The following is an 18,138-nucleotide window of genomic DNA, read 5'->3' on the forward strand; positions in this document are numbered from 1 at the left end:
AAAGAACCATATTCTGTTTGTGGTGTTGTAAGAATCTAATGCTCTCCTTGGAGGGAGCAGAGAGACCTTTTTGCAGTGAGCCAATAATTATTTGTTTCTAGCACGTGGCCCAGATTTCAGCTATGCTTTTTCTGTAGTGCTTATGAGTGGTACCAGACACTTGCACAACTTCCCTCTGGCATAGCTGTATTTGATGTAGATACATGAACTGAAGCTTCAGACACAATAAACCTTTTTGAGGGCAGAAGGCTGAGTAATCTGGTGCTTGGCAGCTGCTCTGTTGTGGGGATTTTTGCTTTACTGCTAGCAATGCTTGTGACATCTTTAAATGAAAAGAGGAAGGAGGAGGCAGTAGCTGGGCAACCTTAATATTAAAATAGCTCAAACTACAAATGGTTTTCCTGAGAGAAGGAATCCTGTTGGACAATACTGTATTGCTTTTAGGAGCAGGGGCTGAAATCCTCACAATCTGCTCTGTACCTTATCTTTGCAAGCTGTCTGTTTGAGAAAATGCTGCTTTTCAGGTCTGTAACACCCAAATCTGACTCTAATAGAGTAAGGTCTTGGGCACTGTTCCCATGGGGGCATTATACCTGGTGTGTACTTGGTGAGTTCAGCCAACTTTTGATGTGCTGTCTTTTCATCCAGGTGTTGTGCGCTGCCTTATTCTGCCTATTGAAAGTAGCACAGCAACTTTCCTGGAAAAAAAACTTCTAAACCAGCACTTTGGCAATTGGGATACCATAGTCTTACTGTTCAGTCTCTGACTGACAAGCCCATAGTGTTGCTTCCCTCATTTCTTCAAGCACCTAGCGTATGAGAGAGGCTTTCTAAAAGCTTGCTTTGTCCTTGTCTTGGAAAGGACAGCACAAGATGTGGCTGGACAAGTGTTTTTGCACTGTACTGCTGTCTCCTAGGAAGGAGGCAGAAGGAGAGTTTAGGCAGGTGACTGCTGAGAAAATTGACATGGATTTCTATAACTGCAGCTGCTGCTAACATTAAACCGCAGTGATTCACTGTTAACTGTTTTAAGGGGAAAACAGTGCTTTGTTAACAAAACATCCTGATAGCATGTTTTGTTGGCCAATCTTGCAGTCATAGCAAAAAAAAAAAAAAAGTGTCTGATATAGGAATGGAAACTCTGGAAACAGAGGTAGAAAGATCAAGCTTCATTCTTTCCATCCACCGCTCCCCTTGCTGTCATTTACTGGTTATCAGACAGAATTAATGAATCGAGATACTTACATGGACATGAGGGATTGACAGTGCAAATTGGTAAGTAGGGAGATAACTAAAAGCAAGGAGCTCTTGTGCAAGAGGGTGGCTTATTATGGATTATGTGGGCTTCTTTAATGCAAATATTTTTAAAACGTAAACATCTACTATTTAAAATTTATGGTGGCTTAATTGTGGAGGAAATGCCTTTCTAAATGCAGCCTGTCTTGGGATGTTACAGCTCCAATGCTGGAGGGAAGAAGGCAGAGACATCAGGCAGACAAAGCAAGTTAGCCAGGTGCTGACTTTTTTTTTTTGAACACCAATGCAGAACAGTTTACTGCTCCAGCTGTTGAGTGATTTCTCAAGGGCAGTGGCTATCTAAACAATTCCTGCTCGCTTCTGTTCCTCTTGTGAGCTGGGGCCAATGTCTATAGCGCAGGGCAGTGAAACTGCTTGGGGAACAATATCGTCCTGGATTGCTTCCCCAATTCAGTCTGCAGTGCAGTTGTGCTTAGCCTTGCGTTCGTACAGCAGTGTGAGGGTGGGATGGGAAGTGCTGGAGGAAGAGAAAACATTGACTAATAGACTGTTGGACCATGGTTTTCATTCCACTGGAATGAGGCCTGACTTGATGATCATCCTCTGGTCCAGCCAATAGCTACAGTGAAAAGGTAGACTGTCCTGCTTCCCTTGCTGCTTCCCACTTCCAGACTGGTTTTCAACAAAGGCTTCCAAGTAGCTGGCCAGTCTAGTCACTGTTTGAAATGCTTTTGAATGGGAGGTTTGCTCTTCTCTGCACTCTTTGTGAGACAGACTGAGTAGACCCTGAAGGAGCCTCAAACTCCCTTCCAAGTAGCCACCTAACGTACAGGTCCTGAAGATAAGCTCATTTGAGATACTTCCCTGCTGCTTGCATTAGCACTTGGCTGCCTGGTAGTTGCTAAGCTCCTTGAACAGATAAAATGACAGTTAAATTTCCTAGAAGAGTGTTTATCGAAGGGCAATACTATATATCCAGAAGCAAATCACAGAGACAGCTGTTAAGCACATGTAAAGAAATTGGAACTGTGAAAAGCTTGTGCCTTTTGCTGGTGACTTCTGCCCTTGCTATCTCTGTACTAAGCTATTTTTTTTTACTTGGAATAAGGTCTCCTGAGACACTAGGGCCTTTTTAACTCCAAAGACTGCACTGAGGTAACCCGGGAGCAGCCTTCCATGGTTTTATGTAAGTTTTAATTCCAATACAAGCAAACTCCATCCCCAGAAAGTGGGTTATTGACACAAGCCACGAGGAAAAGAATCAATTATCTGATGGACCTAGCCTGGAAATGGTACCAAGAATTAAAAAAAACATGACTTTGCCAAACGTGACCAGTGAGGTGAGAACCTGGTGCACAGGAAATCTATCTTGCCTGGTCTGGAAGACGCTTGATCTGGTGCTGCTGTGTTTTCCATATGGGGTTATGCATGCTGAAGCCTGCAGAGAACTTGCTAAGCTGGTGCAGAGTAATTGTTTAACTTCCATAGCTGTCCTCAGAATACAGAGGACAAAGCATCCTCTAAATAATTCTGGAAAAGGTGCAAAACAATTGCTTTAGAGTACCAGTCTAAGGAGCTTGACCAAAGGAAGATGGACTAGCAGTTCCTGATGCCAAGAACATAATAGCTTGCAGTGATGGGGTCTTCTCAAAAGCTGATCTCAGCTTCTTTATGGATACAGATTACTAGTACTCAAGCTGGCTTCCACTTCTTGAGGAAGGCAAGGAAGCAGAGGTCTTGATGAGGTGCTTTGCTGTGATTTGTCCTTGGAGGAAGGGCAGTCTCCAGCCCAACATCTGTTATGAAACAGTCCTTTCTGCAATACGCTAGCACTTCAGCTTTCTGCAATACAGAATGTGCTCAGGCATGTGAGATGGATGAGAGGTCATGGATTGCGCCGGTGTGCAGAGCTCTTGCGTCAGTACGGCATGCTGATCGTAGTGCTGTGCCTGTGAGTACATGTTAGTCATGAGTGGGAGAGGCTGTGGAAGAATATGTATTTTCCTGTGGTTTTGAAGGTTTATTATGGAACAGAGTCCGTCACTTGAAATACAGGGTTTGAGTGGAAAGGAGAACTTAACCCAAAGTATTTGACCATTTTAAGACTTGGTGCCCACCTAAGATGGCATTGCCAGAGCAGGCAAATGGCTAGAATCTGCCTCTGAGAAGCTATTTTAAAGAGCCGTGAGGAAACATTGTGCCTGGTCATAAGGTATTTGGGAGCTGCCTTATACAGAGCTGGAAAGAGTCTAGAGACCTCTCCGAGGCATCCACTGAACTTCCTCTGTGAGGAAACCCAGGCTGAAATCATTTTTTTCACTTAAAGAAGTATCTTGGTTTGCAATTCATAACTAGCCTTTAGTAGGAGGGAAGAATTCTGGCAGGAATTGGTGGATCTCCTTTTGTCTGAGCTGCTTTCATCATTACAAATACTTTGCAAAGTAACCTCTCTTCTGTCGCTTAGCCTCTAGCAGAACATCCGACTGCTGCCCTGCAGTTATCAGGATCTGGCTGGGTTGGTGGACAGTGGAAACACGCAGAAATTGGCTTCTACAAAGGTGGCTTAGTTAAGAGTGAGTGGTGGTTGTTACTTGACGTTTTAGTTTACACGAATGTGCTGCTGGGAGTAACTTCAGTTCTGTGCTTTGGAGAACCAGCCCCTCCATACGTGGTGTAAGAGGGCTCGCTGCCTTTCAGCGTTGCAAAAGTAGCTAGAAAAGTTCTGCAGAAACTGCCTGAATCCTCTCAAGGAGAGGAAGTTTGGAGTGCTGTGTTCATACAGACAAGCAGATTCTTAGTGGTTACAAGTCCTAGCAGCGTTGCCTGATCTACTCTTGGATTCCTTGGACAGAAGCCTTTCCAGGTATATCTTAGGGTGGGCGTGCTTATGCCTTGTGCCCAGAAGAGCTGAGCTCTTGGTGTCTGCTTGGTAGATAAACAAGGCAGTTTGCTTAGCAAGGTGGCTTGTTAACTTTGCAGTCTAGGTAAATCAAGTATTTCCAAATACTGAATGCCTTGTTTTCTCCATGCCTAGCATATCTTGAGTATGGTTACTTGTCAGGGGCCTCTGCTGGAGGATCTTGCTTTTTGGTCTTTGCTGAGATGTGCCATCTTTCATAATTTTTTTCTTGCCCAACCTCTTGTGAGCTCACAGTGAGTGCAGTTTCACTTTCTGTGGAGGCCGGGCAGCCCTGACAGCAGCTAAACCTGCTGAGCCAAGCTGCACTAGGTGGAGCTGAGGAAGCTGCCCCTGTGGCAACCTTCTCTGGGGAGAGCAAGGCAGCAGGGAAGCTGGCAGTGCTGCCCAAACCCGTGCTTTGCAAGGAGGGTTACCTGCCCAGCCATGATCTAAGCAGAGTTGCAACACTCCGAAACTAGTTCTAACCATGTTGTTAGTGCAGTTGTTCCTGTCATCTGTTCTGTAGCTGCTTGGGCTTTGCTAACACAGCTCTAGAGAACTTCAGCAGCATCGGTAAGCTTGCTCTTTTCCCAAGATTTGGTCAACTTTTAGTGGGGTAGCAAGGGTGTTAAAGCAAGAATGGTGCTAAAGTGACTGTATCAGTGCTGGATGCAGTGTCAGTCTTATTGTGGCTGGTTTTGGCAGTAGACAGAAATACACAGTGCGAGGAAGGTGATCTATTTTTGATGCTAAGAATTAATTCCAGGGAAAACTGGGTGTCCTGATTCTTTGAGGCTAAAGTTTGAATGCAGTTTGTGGCATGCAAGTTCCTTCCTCCTCGCCTTGGTTAGGATGTTTTGTGCCGTTCCTGGTCCCTCTTGGCTTTTAGCTTGGTTTTGCAGCATGTCTATGTGACCAGGGGGTCTGTTAGCCTCAGCATCATCAGAGGGAGGAAGGGGAAAGCCTCTGATGTTGAAGCAACTTTAGAGATAGTGTTAAAGAAGGGCTAGCACCGTGTGGGGTCACTGGGGAGTTTCTGGCATACTAGTTGTGCACATATCTGAAGAATATCATCTGAAAGGTGACCCCAGGCAGGCTATTGCCAGCAGGCTAGTTAGCAAACTAGCAGTAGTGTTGCTCCCTCTCTATTGGCTTGTGGGGTGAACGTTCAGCCCAAGAAAATGGACCGAGTTTACTTTGTTTTTTCTAGTAAAATCATGAAAACCTGAGCAAAACTACAGTGTGTGTTTTAGTTCCCTTTATTAGTGCTGTCTGGGGTCTTCGAGTTCAGTTTTGTAAAGCTGTAAGCAAGTAAATGACCATGTGTGCAATATGTTCTTTCCTTCTCCTAAGGTGTTTTCCAGGTTGGAAGTCTTTAGGGCAGGGCTCTGATTCATTGTCTGCAGAGCACTCGGAGTATGCTGGTGCGTAAAGGTTTATCCTCTTATCTGTAGAAGTACACACAGTACACCTTATGGAGGGACTAGGAGCCACAGTAAACTGCCTTGAAGAAATACACTTTAAGTAAAACTAGATTAGGGATTAAGGAGCTTCAGAGCCTTAATGTATTCTTGTAATTGATGTCCCATAGAGATGTGCTGTGTAGGTGTTGAGCTGCAGAGCAAGGGAGGACCTGCGAGGAGCCGTTGGTTTTCTGAAGTAAAGTTATTAAACCTTTTGTAGCTGTCTGAAGTGCTGCTGGTCCTTCTTTCTGGTAAAGTTTGTAACTGAAGGACAGCTTGCCGGTACTGAGCCTCATGAAAACAGATGTTTTCAGTGGCAGTGCGCCTCATGGTTCTCAACCAACCATGGGCATCTTCCAGTAAGTTTGGGTTTTCGCTTCCCTTTGCTTTGGAGGAGGTGCTTCTAGAAATCTTCATGCTCTGCTAAGCCTCTGGAAGCACTTCAGCAGCACAGGAGTTGAGTTGGGGTGGTGAATGGTACCAGCAGTGACAGTGAATGGCTAGTACTAGTACTTCACCTTGTGTCCAGAAGTTGAACTTGGCCGTGGAGAGCTCTTGCTGCTGTACAATTTGCTTCCAAATGGAGCTGAAAATCTGCACAGAAGCCTGTTAAAATTCTTGAGTCACTCTGAGATGTAGCTACCTCAAATAACCTCCCACTGTGTGATAAAACTTGCATGGGAACAGCCTTTTGGCTTCAGATAACATGAGGGCATCTTGGTTGAGTATTCTTTGGCATAAGTTCACTGTACTGATAGCTTGAATTGCACTTTTAGTGTGTGTTCAGATGAGGTAGTTGGGTTTGATTGCCAGCGTAGGTAGGAGGGAGGTGAATTATCTGGGAGCAATGAAAAGCCTTATTTTGAATGTGGATGACATATTTAATCTAGCCGTGAATTGTTTAAGGGGCACTCTTTAGCCTTGTGTTTGCCAGGTGTTCTCCTAGGCTTTGGGGACACTAGGGAAGTGTTTGAAATGAGGTTTTAGTTATTTGATTCGTACTGGGGGACAAAATATTCTTCTGTCAGCAGTTGAGATTGATATCTGGTTCATGTCAATGCTTAAAGAAAGCTGGGCACCAGCTCTGCTTCTTTGCAGAACTGTGTTCTCCCCATTCTGCAGCAGGAACTTTGATGCCTTCCATCGTATTTTTTGCTGTCTCCTGCCTTGATCTATTTGCAGAAAGCAAATAGAACCTAGTTCTGAATCTAGTGTATCTTTCTAGTAGGATGCAGATCACCTGTTTGCTCTGAGTAGCTAAACTGAGGAGAGGTCAGATTCTCACTGAAAATAGCAGTGAGTTTTTTTTCTAAGAGGCGCTCTTAAAATGTTGCAAAGCTTTTAAGCCTAGAAGGTCAAAAATAAAACTGACAGTAGCATGGGAGTGGAACAGAGCATCACAGGGAAGAGCTTATGATTATAAAGCAAAGCAGAATTGCAGCGACCCTGTTGATATGAGAGATAAAAGCACTTTCAGTGCTTACACTTGTGCTTAAACCTGTAACAGTTAACAGGTTTTGAAGTAGGCAGTTCTGTGGCATCTGTTCATTGCTGGCTGGCTGTCTCCCATCAAGGTGCCCAGAGCATTAATCTATTAATTGAAGAGGGTAAGCTTTACTCTATCTGTCCTGCTGAGGGGAAGTGCCTCTGTTGTCTTGTGCAAGAAGAAGCTTTTCCTCTCAAAAAAAGAGGGCATAATTGCGGTTCCTGACTCTAGGGCAAGGTGCCACTCTGCAGCTGTAGCCCAGGCTGGTGCCAGGAACACTGGAGCCAGCTCTGAGCAGGAATCGCTGCCTTGCCCTAATAAGGAGCCGTGTTGCCCTTAAATCTTGGCATATGGTGCTCAGTATCTGACCTGCTCTCAGTCTAATGACCCTTCCGTTCCAATCCTTTTTTTCCCTTGTCTTTCCCCTTCTCTTTATTCTGGCCATTGTCCTTCGTCTAGTGTTAATAGTCTTCCTGGGAAAAGAGTCAAAACTAGTGCAAGTGATGAGTGGTGCTTGTGTTCAGGAAAGGCTGCTTTCTTTTTGGAGCAGATGGGGAGATGGAATCTGATCATACGTGATTCAAAAATCCCTGTCGCTTTTCAGTGTGGTGATTCCCTTTCTGGTGCAGCAGCCTTGGGAGAAATATGATGAAGTTTACATTGGCAAAAGGCAAAAAGTGGTAATGAATGAGGCATTGTTTTGCTAACGAAGAGCACAGAATTGTGTTGTCTTACTTCTCCCAAGCATTTTTGTGCTTCATAGCAGTCTGCAATGATACTCCTGCAGTCTGGCAGGCTGCTTTGTTTTGGTTCTTGCTTCCGATGCAGTGTTCCCACATGTACTGTACAGCTCTCAGGGAAATCTCTGCCTCTCCTCCTTCTGCCAGTGTTTTATTCCTTTATCCTAATCAAAGTTCCAGCAGCTGAATTTGCCTGTAGACTTCAGAGTGGGCTTTAGCCTTGTTGTCAGCTGTTGTCCATATGCCATAGGCTTTGAGAACGCCAGGTAGTTAGTACTTTCCATAGACCATCTCATGAATCAGTTCGGTTTCTGCAGCCCAATGATCTTTATTGTTTTGATGGTCATTTTCCCTTAGCAAACAACTTGGACTGAAGCTTTAATGCTGACCAGAAGCGATAGTTTTTAATGCTGCTTTCCTAGGGAAAGGAAGAAGCCTATTAGGTTGACTTCACAAATATTTTCATAAGTGTTGGTGTCAGCTTTGAGGTGTAGGACTGCCAAGTTGAGTACACACAGGCATGATGGCTTAAAGATGGGACAGTGGGATGATGGGGAGGAACTGCTGTTAAACCTTTGGATAACTGCATGCAATACATGTCTAGAGTTGCAAAGGCAGATCAAGCAGTGTACCAGGTTGATTTATAGGATTCACCGTGATGTTGTGCCACTGTCTCTGGAAGGCAGCTACAACACTCTGGACTGGTAGTAAAAACCTGTGAGGAAGTTGGTGGTGAATTGATTGCTAACCCAGAGCATACCTGCACCTTCTCTGTCACCTAGCTGAAGCCGTGCTGCTTATGTCCAGTAACCTTATTTTTTTTTTAAACCAGATCTGATTCATGCTCTGTTTCCTATGCCAGATGAGGTCCTTGGTTGTGAGTAAGTGTTGTGACTGCAGCTGGCAGGAGCCCCAAGTGATTGCCTCACTTCAGGAAATGTTAAAATAACACTTTTTTCTTAGAAAGCTAGTCAGCTCCCCTCCCACTTCTAATGCTCCTAATAGCTGCCCCCAGTTTGGCAACTGTCTTAGAGGGTTGTTTGTGTTACTGAGTGAGAGCAGAGATGCTTTGGTGGATGCAGTGCTGGAAGAGAGGTGTGCGAAGTGAGCTAGTATCTCTAGCCAAGCTGGCTTAAACATTTTAGAGGTTTCTCTGAAATTTGGAAGGAAAACTACTAAACTGTGAGAAGAATCTTGCTGCTCCTCCCCCCGGACTCTTTCTGAAGCTGGATATTTTTTTCTTGTTGGAGAAGAGAACCTGCCTCGACTGAAGCTGCTCACTTGAGACCAACCGTACAGCAGGTTTAGCTGCTCTCTTGACTGCAGGAATTCAGTGGGGCCAAAAGTATCAGTAGCTGCTGGAATAGTTTTGTTCGCTGTTTTGGACTTGCAATCAGGCTTCTAAGGTACTTAACAAAGCTTTTGTGGAGTTGGAAGAGAATTATCTCCTCAAACCTTATCAATGGCTACTAGCTGTTTTGCCAGCTGATATGGAAGGTTTGTAACTCTCCAGATGGAGCAGCTTTCATTTTTATTGCCTGGCTCCTACCTGTTTGATCACTGCTGCGGGGAGATGGTTTGTGTTCAATGCTTTTTGTCTTTTAGTATTGTTTGTGCTGAGGGAATAGACTTATGGCTTGATAGCAACAACAGGTAGTACTTGTATGTCATAGCAGTATATATCTTTACCCCAGGGGATTGCTTACATCCTGGAGGCTCCCCAAGAACTTTAATTTTCAACTGTCAGCTGAAAAAGGAAGGCTGGAATATACGTGTCTTTATCTCATGTCTGTCAGATCTGGGAATACTGCAAAGGAAGCACTGGAGTGCCGGGTAGGATAACACAAAGCACTAAGCTAGTTTACAGGAATAAGCTGGCTTAGAACCTTAAAACATTGTAGGTACTAGGCCTGTTTGTAGTGCCTGTTCTACTTGCCAGTCTAACCGTGATCCTTGTGCTTAGCTAGCGCACAGATGTATCACTCCCACTATGCAGCCTGCTTTCCCTCCCCTATAATGGAATCTATACTTAATGTTTTGCATTCCAAAGGCTAGTTTCAACCTCTCTAGAGCAGCAAAGGGAGAAGTTTATTCAGTAATGCTACTCTTCCCTGCTAGGGATAGCTCAGACTAAAGCTTTGCAGAGCATTTTTCTGTAGAAAGCAATCCCTCACTACCAGGCAGCTGTAGCTTCGGGGTCCAAAGACAATGCAATTGTAAACTGGGGTCTGTCTTTGAGAAATTGACTGAAGCAGTTTGGGCTCTTTTTCTGAGTATTAAATGCTTTGTGTGTTTTGGCTCCATTGTGGGTAGCTACAGAGGTGGCTTTGGCAGGAGAAGAAGTTCTCCATGGTGGTTGGAAGGAGCTGGAGCAGTGAACACCAGTGGGCAGCCTGGCCCTTCGCTGGGATGCCTTGCTCAGCCTGACCCTGTGCTATGAACCAGGGCTAGGAAACCAGACAAAAGTATGCTTATACAAGACATTGTTTTCAGTCCTCCTATCAACTGAAGACAATAGTGGGAAAATGTAAGTCTCTGGCATTTCTGTGCACTGGGTTATGAGCCTCCTGCATTGAATAAACTCTTTTTCTTGAATTTTTCAGCCTGGTCTACGTGTAGGTGATGACGATGTAAAACTAAGGTTAACTGGAGACAGCCTAAATACAGATGTGCTTTCTTAGAGTTTAGTAATGCAGTAATAAGGAGCAGTGCTTGCTCTGTGCAGAGATGAGCTCTGGTGGCTGAAACCATACCTTCTTTAGACAAAGAAGCAGAAATTCCAATGCCTTTCTGAAGGGGGCTTTAGAAACTTAGGATATAGATCAAACAATGTCTGTACCAGGCAGCATGCACAGCATAAGTACCGTTCCTTGGTGGTGGAAAGGAAGGACAAGTTGTCAAAATAAACATTAAAACCGTGCTTTGTAAATGTTCCATACAAGGCTGTATGTGCCAATGTTTAACTCATCCTTGTTTTTCTTTCCATCTGTTAGGTAATACTGACTGGTGCACATCTTGACAAGGTCTCCTAGCAACCTTTTCTGAATGAATGGCTGAATGACAGCAGGAGCGACCGGGTAGATAGATGAGCTTGCCTTGGGAGCCTATAAATAGGCAAGATCGAAACACACAATGGGTCAGAAAGTCACAGGTGGGATAAAGACTGTGGATATGAGGGACCCTGTATACAGGCCATTGAAACAGGAGCTCCAGGGACTTGACTACAGCAAACCCACGCGTCTGGACTTGCTACTGGACATGCCTCCGGTGTCATATGAAGTGCAGTTATTGCATTCATGGAACAATGATGATCGCTCGCTGAATGTATTTGTGAAAGAGGATGACAAACTCATATTTCACCGGCATCCGGTGGCTCAGAGTACAGATGCCATCAGAGGCAAAGTGGGATACACGCGAGGACTGCACGTGTGGCAGATCACGTGGGCGATGAAGCAGCGAGGCACGCACGCTGTGGTCGGGGTGGCAACAGCAGATGCCCCTCTGCACTCAGTAGGGTACACGACTCTTGTAGGAAACAACCATGAATCTTGGGGCTGGGACCTTGGGCGCAACAGATTGTACCATGACGGCAAGAACCAACCAAGTAAAACCTATCCTGCCTTCTTAGAACCAGATGAAACCTTCATCGTGCCGGACTCCTTCCTGGTGGTTCTGGACATGGATGATGGGACGCTGAGCTTCATTGTAGATGGGCAGTACATGGGTGTTGCGTTTCGGGGACTCAAAGGGAAAAAGCTATATCCAGTGGTAAGCGCAGTGTGGGGACACTGTGAAATACGGATGCGCTACTTGAATGGACTTGACCGTGAGTATAAATCCCTGTATTTGTTTTAACAGCAGAGATCTGTGTGCAGCTTAAGTGTAGACTTACTAGACCATCCTAGGGAGGGTTTTTTTCTGGCAATGAGGACTTCATGTTAGCAGTAGGATTGCTGGACACAGCTCTGAATCCTTATTCAAGGATAATTAACAAGTTCCGATGTACACATGTACTGTTACCGAGGCACTGCAGGGAGCAAGCAGGGTATGGGAGGGGGATGTGGTGGGAAAAGATGATGCCAGTTGTCTGTCTAGAGATAACAAAATTTTCTATATTGCTACCAAAGTATCAGCAGGAATATCCTTCTGCCAGTTGTGTTAATGGCAGTGTAATCCTGGTGCCTCTTTAGAGGGAACAGTCTCTGAGGGACAATCACCTTCTTTAAATGGCTAATGAAGGGACTTCTAAAATCCCTTGTGGGTAAGAGTGGGAAGATCTGTCCCTATCCAAGGAAATGGGAATGTCTCATTTCCAAGTAGCTCACTTCACTTTCGGTGCAGGGTGTGATTGTTTCTAGTGAGGGGCTGGATATTGTAGTCAGCCCAACTTGCATGCCAGGCCTTTTACTAATAGGGACATCAATCTCTCGCTAAGCTTCGTAATAAATTTGGCTGTCCAAATGTGCTAAAGTCTGTTATCTCTCATAGTCAGAAGTTCCCACTGGGCCAGACTGTGACTCAGCCCTCTGGGTAGGGTGGAGGAGAGGGGTGAAGGAAGTGGATTAAAATCTGGATTTATGTTGTTAGTGAAAAATTTGGCAGTATCGGTATGAAAAGAGTAGTGTTTCCCCTGCATTACAGAGCAGTGTCTGCCCAAAGGCCATAGCATGCTGGGCTTTCTTTTTTTGTGCTTAAAACATGTCCTAATGCTGGGCCAGCAAAGGCAAAGCCCTGGTATTGGAGACATGAGGTACAACAAAACTGATACTGGGCACCAGCAAAAGCAGAAAAGCCTTGCGAAGAGAAAGGAGCAAAATCTACAAGTGCTTTGAGAAATATACTTTAACTCAGCAGACCAAATGAGGCTCTTGGCAGAGAACTTCCTCACCAAAAGCAAGAAACCCAGCTCATTCTGCCACAATAGCTTACAGAATGGCAGTGGATCCAGTAACCATTTTTTTGCTGAAGGGTTAAAGCCAAAATCTGCAGCTCCCCTCAAAGCCAGTGAGTCTGTGGAGCTGTTGGCACAGTCTGCAAGGAAACGGCCACCTCCAGTATTGGATTTGGTTGTAATGTGCTCTCAGCATAGGAGTGAATTGTGGGCAGGAGGCCAGGAATGACGGGACGCTATTTTGGCACAGACAGAAAGACGGTGTCTGGCTCTAAGCGCTTCTGAGCATTCAATAGCAACAGTGTCCAGTGACCGTGGGGCTTGTGAATGGAAGAGGTCAGGTATGTGTGTGCTTTCTCTTTTGGTCTCAAGGTCTCCTGTCAGACTATGTTATCAGCGTAAACTAGATGAAGAAAGAGTTCTGAAGAGTGGGAAGAAGATTCCCTCCTTTTAAGGCCATTAAACTGGAATGTATTTGTTACGTCAGTGTCTATAGGCTTTGAAGGTCAGGGCCCCTTATCCTCTGGGATGCTGGCTAGACCATGCCTCTGTCCCAGCCATCTCCATATGGAGAAGGAGCAATTGGGACAGAGTTTGAATACAGCGTATTTGTACCCCAGTGGTTTAAGAATAGGCTACATCAGGAAGTCCCAAAGGAACACTGCTGGTAACGGGCTTCTCTGGCAGCATCACAGCCGGAGCCGAGACGTGCAGTCCGGCTGGAGAGACCTGTCCCTGCGTAAGAGGCAGCACGGATCCTGAAGCAGGTCATAAGCAGGCAAGATCAGCAATACCTTGTGCTGAGTGCAGCCGTGTTTTCGCTTGTGGCACAGAACATGCGTAACGAATGGTGGGGATTGGGAAGCAACAGCACTGCCCCAATGGATCTGTTTGCTCTCCATCCAGCTGTCAGTGTAAAAGAGCTGTGCATGCAGGGGTAGGATTCCTCAGGAATAATTAATGTTTGAAGCACTGGGAGAACTCTGGAGAACTGCTAGGAAAAACATTCCACTGCAGCTTCCCCTGGAGCAGGTAATAGCTTGTGATCTATAGCAAGGAAGGAGAGGGGGGAAACAGGGCATTAGTTCAGCCCTGGCTGCTAACTTGAGGAGACAGACTGATTCAAGCACGTGTTTCCTGACTTTGTTACCAAGTCTCTCCTCAGCTAACAAACTCTCCTTCTCACAGACATTTTTCCAAAAACTGGATAAAAATTAGCTTTCTCCACTTTTCTTTGGAAGTGTTTTCTACATGGAGCAGTGGGACTGTTTACTTTTTCTAAACTAGAATCAGGAGTGGCCTGATCAGAGGCTACCGACAACACTTCTGTTTGAGCTTTTCAGTGTTAGCTGTTATCTCTGAACCTGGAAAGAAGAGACTTGTATTCACCACACTGATGGAATGATTTCTGGTAAAAATTGTAGTATCATGGCAGTGCACAGCAAAACTGAGCTTTCCTTGTCCCTAATCTGTTTAAAACAGCTGTATGGCTGGTCAGATTAATTTGACTTGCAGTACTGGAAGTCAGAGCTGTTGGCATCCATCAGGGTTCCTGAAAACTGCAGCTTCTTGACCCAACTTCTCCATTCATGGGGATGTTTTTGTGTGCCTGTGTTCAGCTCAAGATGTTTGTAAAGGCAGGTTTATAATGGTGCATGCTGAGTCCTCGGGCTATTAAAAGGATGTCCAGTTAACTCCTCAATTTGGGATATCTTTTTGTGTTGGTCTTCTCTTGTGGGAGGAGAAGCCCCTTAGGCTCGAGCAGCATGATCTGTAAAGGTGAGCTTTGACAGGCTTGGCAACAGGAGCTTTGAGAAACTCATCTGTGTTTTCCTTCTCTGGAGCTGTTGTGTTAGCTCTGGCTTTGACCTTAGTCCCCTCTATGTTGTGAATGACTCTGGCATCAAAGGGTCCCATGCACAGTTCCTGAAAAACTAGTATTCTCTTGTTGAGCTTTTAGAAGTACAGGATGCAAAAAAAGATAGCCAAAGGCTTGTATCTTTCCTGGATTTATGACACGGGGGAATCCTTTAGTGGAAAATGTCACAATACAAGTAGTGACATGAAGCTTTGATATATGGCTTTGTCTTTCATGGGAAATGTGTAGTACAAATGAAGGGGTTGACAGCTCTTATGTGAATATGAGACAAATCGTGATAATTTCTGGGTACCCATGCCCCACAATGTTATCACACTGCTGCAGTCTTACTTCACTGAGTCTCTTGCAAAGATTTTTTTGGTTACTGCAGTAAGAGGCACGAGGTAGAAGATGTGTTCCGACTTGAATGAATGGTATTACAGCAGGGGGATTTCCATTAGAGGATTCTAGTGTTTTTTTCAGTTACACACATGTATGGTTTAAATAACCCCTACAGAAACATCATGCTCTGCTTGTCTGTTTGAGCTGAAGTTGCTGATATGTGAATGCTGAACGGCTCAGGACCTGCAAACATGCCAGGCATTCACTTTTCTTGCTCAGTCTTTTATCAGGGGGATTTTTAGAACTAGCAGAATGAAATGTGGACCTTGTGGGTTGGGATGTTAATGTCTTGGGTCTCTTTTCCCAGCTGAACCACTGCCTTTGATGGACTTGTGTCGGCGAGCTGTGAGGCTTGCTCTGGGCAAGGAAAGACTGAATGAGATCCCTACGCTGCCACTGCCAGCCTCCCTCAAGAGTTACCTGCTCTACCAATGACCTTCATGTTCAAGGACAGAGCTGGAAGCAAGGCAAAATACCGGAGCTGAGTTGACCCACTAAGCAATGGGTTCTCCACCCTCGTGTCATCGCTACTGTTGGAACTCCTTGGCCAAAGTATTCCTGCCGCTGCTTAAGTCTCCACGTGCCCTTATTCACAGCTGTAGTTCTGTTCTTTGGAAGTCACTTCCCCAGCACACTTACAAAAGAAACATTTACAGAAGCTCTGTGCTTCCCTCTGTTTCCTGAGAAAAGGCTGCACTGCATCGTCTGGGTTGTAGAGCCTAGGAGTGAATGGTTTTTCTGTGCCAGCTAAATGGAAGAGTATAATTTTGGGGAAGGGAAAACATTAGGAGTAGAAATGTTAAGACTGGGTACTAAGAATGGAAAGGCATGGGATGGCCAGCGTTATTGGGGAGAGTCTGGAATACTAAGAAGAATTAATTACTGAGTTTTTAAAAACCAAAATTAAAAAAACCTGCCCCCAAACCCCGAAACACCAAAAATAACCCTTCCACCAGGACACTTAATTTGGAGAAGGTGGTTATGTCACTGATGTCTGTGTCTCTACCAGGACTTTTCACTGTGCTCTAGTGTTAATCTATAGACAGCCAATCCTGCCTTCTTGTTGATCATCGTTGCTTTCTCAGTTCTTGTGCTCCATTCTCTGCTCTGCCTCTTCTTAGTGGGTTTGACTCAGCTGGTTGAGCAGTCACATCATGCCTTCACCTGCCTTCTTCTTGACTTAATCCTGCAGGTTTTAGTCTGGGATCAGGGATTCCTTGCTGATGTGAGGACAGTCAAGGGATAAACTTCTCCTGCAATAGGGTGAGAGCGGCTGTACGAGCTGAGATCGGTTACACAGCTATAGGTCCTGCCTTCTTGGGTCTGCGTTAGGTATAGCCTGTTGCACATTAAAGCCTTAGAGAAAGATACTCATGAGTTTCTCTAATGGCTCTGCCAGGGAATTCTCTTCTTAGATAAGCTGCTTAAAGTCATCCAAACCAGGTTTTGTTCTGTCGTAGACTGTTGACATAATCTCCACTTAACTATGCAGCAGGAATAGTTCTCTCTTTCTTGCCTGGGGGTGGGAAGTTGTCCCAGAGAAGGTGGTAGCAGTGTGGCTGCAGAAGTAGCATCAGCAGATGAGAAATCCAGAAGGCGTTTGCTGCGGAATGTGACTCATGAGACTTTCAGAGGCCAGTGGGGTGATCTTCAGGTACAGCAAGAAGAAACTGAACCTCTACAGAGCTGGGGGTAGGGAGCAGGAGAGAACTGCAATAAATAGGACGACCAATTCAGGCAAAATCAGCACATCCCAAATAGGTTATCACCTCAGTAGCCAAGTAAAGAGGATGACACTCCTTAGCTAGCAGGAGCTGCTCTCTTGACCTATCCACAGGTTACTATGCTGCCTTTCTGGGGTTATTTTGCACATTACTTTGTCTTGAAAAATGTTTGTGTGGTTGGTTGGTTTTTTTTTTGTTTCTTGGCTCTTGAATTATCCTTTCAGTTCTGTTTAGGTACAAATGAGTTTAGTTGTTGAAAATGTTAATATATATTTGTGGTGTATGTATAAGAACATGTTTAAAACAGCTGCTGTAGGGTACCTTTTGGAAATAAACTACTTGCATAGTATATTTTTTAAAGCACAGAATTGGTGCCAAGACTGGGTGGGGTGTGTTTTGCCCCTTTTTTAATCTAATGTTATATGATTTTTTTTTTTTTAACATAGGGGTTTGTATTAGTTTCTGTTAAAGGGTGGGATACAAGAAAATTCAGCGTGTATGGAGCCCTACTTAGTTGCCTTCAACTTGAACCAGTGTCTTCCAGAACTCCAGGGAAGCAGCTGTGTTCTCCCTACTTCTGATGCCCTTTGTGCTCCCTTGTTTCCATCTCTTCTCACTTCACCAGTACGTTGCTTTGTACAGTTTTAAATTCTGACTTTCTATTTTATGACTGTAGATAATACTCAGTAACCTAATAAACTTTGTTAAATATTACCTGATGTTGGTTTTTATTTGCATGAAATGATAAGACTTCTTTATATCTAGTCTCTGAATGAATGGTGAGCTTATTCCAAAGAAGCCAGCCCGAACAGGTAAAGCAAGGGCTGTCATAGCCTTGTTTCTACCTGGAATAATATAAAGCTGTCTGTGTGCAGGCAGAAGGCAACCTGCAGCTATTGGTAAAGGTTGGGAGGGTGAACCCTGAAATATTGTACAGCAGCAACTGGTGCCTAAAAGTGACTACTCCAGACAGATGAGTAGAATCTGTGAGACAGCAGCCTTGTTTTTTTCACTTTAATTTGGTTTACCATTGACTTATTACACCATACTTATTTTTCTCTAAATAGATTCAAGTATAATAGATCAAGGCTCTGGTTGTCTTGCCAGACTCGATGCCTTCTGCAGGCTTGCAAAGTTCACTCCTAGATTACAGCAAATGCCTTTTCTTATTCTTCCAGGAAAGAAGCTCATGTGAAAACAAGTTGCTAACCTACTATTTTGTTGATAACTGGCTGTCATTTTTCTTAGGCAGGAGATGGGGGATGGATAAAAGCAAAATTAAAAGATAAGGGCTAAAGGGATCCTTAGCCGGTAGAACCGCACAATTCATCTCAGGAGGTGCTGCAGCAGGATAAGCTGAGTGTTGGGAGAGTCATTCCTGTATCATGTGCTTGATTGCCCTCAGTGTGTTCCAGGTA

The 18,138-nt window shown here is 44.7% G+C and overlaps 1 protein-coding gene across 3 annotated transcripts in view; it reads left to right on the top strand.

The window, feature by feature from the left end:
- Positions 1–17,434, top strand: part of SPSB1 (splA/ryanodine receptor domain and SOCS box containing 1) — a 33,909-nt gene extending 16,475 nt beyond the window's left edge. Inside the window, exons 1-3 of one of the 3 annotated variants that reach the window (XM_069874710.1) lie at positions 8,886–9,251; positions 10,839–11,671; positions 15,304–17,434. In XM_069874710.1, coding sequence (XP_069730811.1) covers positions 10,978–11,671; positions 15,304–15,431 — 822 coding nt within the window. In that variant the 5' untranslated portion in view covers positions 8,886–9,251; positions 10,839–10,977 and the 3' untranslated portion in view covers positions 15,432–17,434. Of the gene's footprint in view, positions 1–8,885; positions 9,252–9,480; positions 9,679–10,838; positions 11,672–15,303 lie in introns of those variants that run through there. The other 2 variants (XM_069874708.1, XM_069874709.1) reach the window with 2 other exon arrangements.
- The last annotated feature ends 704 nt before the right edge of the window (positions 17,435–18,138 follow it).

This window comes from Phaenicophaeus curvirostris, chromosome 22 (assembly GCF_032191515.1).
Source record: "Phaenicophaeus curvirostris isolate KB17595 chromosome 22, BPBGC_Pcur_1.0, whole genome shotgun sequence".
In the NCBI taxonomy this organism is placed as follows: Eukaryota; Metazoa; Chordata; class Aves; order Cuculiformes; family Cuculidae; genus Phaenicophaeus; species Phaenicophaeus curvirostris.